The sequence below is a fragment of the Charadrius vociferus genome, unplaced genomic scaffold, assembly GCF_000708025.1.
Source record: "Charadrius vociferus isolate BGI_N301 unplaced genomic scaffold, ASM70802v2 scaffold4214, whole genome shotgun sequence".
Classification (NCBI taxonomy): Eukaryota; Metazoa; Chordata; class Aves; order Charadriiformes; family Charadriidae; genus Charadrius; species Charadrius vociferus.
Window position 1 is genome coordinate 1 of NW_009648026.1, and position 2,999 is coordinate 2,999.

Genomic DNA, 2,999 nt, shown 5'->3' on the forward strand with positions numbered 1-2,999 from the left:
TGTCCCCATCCCTGGGTGCCTGTCCCTGTCCCCATCCCTGAGTGCCTGTCCCCATCGTGGGGATGTTGGGTACGTGTCCCCATCCTTGAGTGACTGTCCCCACCAAGGGGACATTGGGTGCCTGTCCCCATCACCGGGATGTTGGGTGCATGTCCCCATCCTTGCGTGACCGTCCCCATCACTGGGTGCTCATCTCCATCCCTGGGTGCCCGTCCCTATCACAGGACACTGGGTGCCTGTCCCCACCTCTGGGTGCTCCTCCCCATGACCGGGTACCTGTCCCCGTCCCTGAGTGCCCATCCCCATGACGGAGGGTCCCCCCCTCCTCACCTCCCTCTTCTTCTTGGCCTTGATGTCCTCCCCGCCGGCGGCCAGCGCTCCTTTCCTCTTGGCGCCTTCCGCCTTTTCCCGTGGTTTGTTCCCGTCACCCTCCTTCATCTTCTTATACTTCCTCATAAACTCCGAGATCAACTCCGGGCAATCCAGGTTCTTCTCCGGCTCCCAAGTGTTGTGTTCCCTGTCACCAAATAACCGTCACCATCATCACCATCGTCGCCGTCGTCACTGTCCCCTGTCCCCGGCGGTACTTACTCGGAGAAACCCTTCCACTTGAGCAGGTACTCGGCCTGGCCCTTCACCACGCGCCGGTCCAGCACCTTCTCCACCACATACTCCTCCTCGTCTCCCGAGGACGAGCTGTCGGCTGGCCGCTTGCTCCTCTTGCCCATAGCGCAGCGCCCACGGGTCCTGGGGGGAGAGGGGAAGAGAGGGGTTATCGGGGACCCCCTGCCACCCACTGCCCCCCACAGGTCCTGGGGGGATATGGGGGGGTTATCGGGGACCCCCTGCCACCCACAGGTCCTGGGGGGATATGGGGGGGTTATCGGGGACCCCCTGCCACCCACAGGTCCTGGGGGGATATGGGGGGGTTATCGGGGACCCCCTGCCACCCACAGGTCCTGGGGGGATATGGGGGGGTTATCGGGGACCCCCTGCCACCCACAGGTCCTGGGGGGATATGGGGGGGTTATCGGGGACCCCCTGCCACCCACAGGTCCTGGGGGGATATGGGGGGGTTATCGGGGACCCCCTGCCACCCACAGGTCCTGGGGGGATATGGGGGGGTTATCGGGGACCCCCTGCCACCCACAGGTCCTGGGGGGATATGGGGGGGTTATCGGGGACCCCCTGCCACCCACAGGTCCTGGGGGGATATGGGGGGGTTATCGGGGACCCCCTGCCACCCACAGGTCCTGGGGGGATATGGGGGGGTTATCGGGGACCCCCTGCCACCCACAGGTCCTGGGGGGATATGGGGGGGTTATCGGGGACCCCCTGCCACCCACAGGTCCTGGGGGGATATGGGGGGGTTATCGGGGACCCCCTGCCACCCACAGGTCCTGGGGGGATATGGGGGGGTTATCGGGGACCCCCTGCCACCCACAGGTCCTGGGGGGATATGGGGGGGTTATCGGGGACCCCCTGCCACCCACAGGTCCTGGGGGGATATGGGGGGGTTATCGGGGACCCCCTGCCACCCACAGGTCCTGGGGGGATATGGGGGGGTTATCGGGGACCCCCTGCCACCCACAGGTCCTGGGGGGATATGGGGGGGTTATCGGGGACCCCCTGCCACCCACAGGTCCTGGGGGGATATGGGGGGGTTATCGGGGACCCCCTGCCACCCACAGGTCCTGGGGGGATATGGGGGGGTTATCGGGGACCCCCTGCCACCCACAGGTCCTGGGGGGATATGGGGGGGTTATCGGGGACCCCCTGCCACCCACAGGTCCTGGGGGGATATGGGGGGGTTATCGGGGACCCCCTGCCACCCACAGGTCCTGGGGGGATATGGGGGGGTTATCGGGGACCCCCTGCCACCCACAGGTCCTGGGGGGATATGGGGGGGTTATCGGGGACCCCCTGCCACCCACAGGTCCTGGGGGGATATGGGGGGGTTATCGGGGACCCCCTGCCACCCACAGGTCCTGGGGGGATATGGGGGGGTTATCGGGGACCCCCTGCCACCCACAGGTCCTGGGGGGATATGGGGGGGTTATCGGGGACCCCCTGCCACCCACAGGTCCTGGGGGGATATGGGGGGGTTATCGGGGACCCCCTGCCACCCACAGGTCCTGGGGGGATATGGGGGGGGTTATCGGGACCCCCTGCCACCCACAGGTCCTGGGGGGGACACGGGGGGGGTTATCGGGGACCCCCACCCCCAAAGGGAGATGGGTGCTTCCCAATGCACTTTGGGTTAAAACCCTTAAAAAGGGTGAGGATTTGGGGCGAAGGGAAATGGAATTTGGGTTAGAACCATTAAAAAAATGGGGTTTTAGGCACGAGGAAATGGATTTTGGATTAAACCCCCCTAAAAACGGTGAGGATTTAGGCACAGGGAAACAGAATTTGGGTTAAAACCTCTAAAAAAAAAGTGAGGATTTGGACACAAAGAAATGGAGTTTGGGTTAAAACTCCTAAAAATGGTAAGGATGTAGGCCCAGGGAAATGGAATTTGGGTTAAACCCCCTAAAATCAGAGATGATTTAGGCAAAGGGAAATGGAATTTGGGTTAAAACCTCTGAAAACGGTGATGATTTAGGCACTGGGAAACGGAATTTGGGTTAAACCCATTAAAAACGGTGGGGATTTAGGCCCACTGAAATGGAATTTGGGTTAAAATCCTTAACAAAATGGTGAGAATTTAGGCAAAGGGAAATGGAATTGGGGTTAAACCCCCTAAAATCGGAGGTGATTTAGGCAAAGCGAAATGGAATTTGGGTTAACACATCTGAAACCAGCGAGAATTTAGACAAAAGGAAATGGAATTTGGGTTAAAACTCCTAAAAACGCCGGGGATTTGGGCCCAGGGAAATGGAATTTGGGCTAAAACTCCTAAAACCAGTACAGATTTAGCCACAATGAAATGGATTTTGGATTAAACCCCCTAAAACCGGTGAGGATTTGGGCACAGGGAAATGAAATTTGGGTGAAAA

The 2,999-nt window shown here is 60.3% G+C and overlaps 1 protein-coding gene across 1 annotated transcript; it reads right to left on the bottom strand.

Moving 5' to 3' along the window:
* Window positions 1–330: 330 nt before the first annotated feature.
* On the bottom strand, window positions 331–728 carry LOC104285114 (chromobox protein homolog 5-like; the record flags this gene model as incomplete). Its single annotated transcript, XM_009883514.1, has 2 exons — window positions 592–728; window positions 331–517 (listed from the first exon to the last, which is right to left on the bottom strand). Coding segments are annotated over exons 1-2 (324 nt in total), but the record flags the coding sequence as incomplete, so codon positions are not given.
* Between the last annotated feature and the right edge of the window lie 2,271 nt (window positions 729–2,999).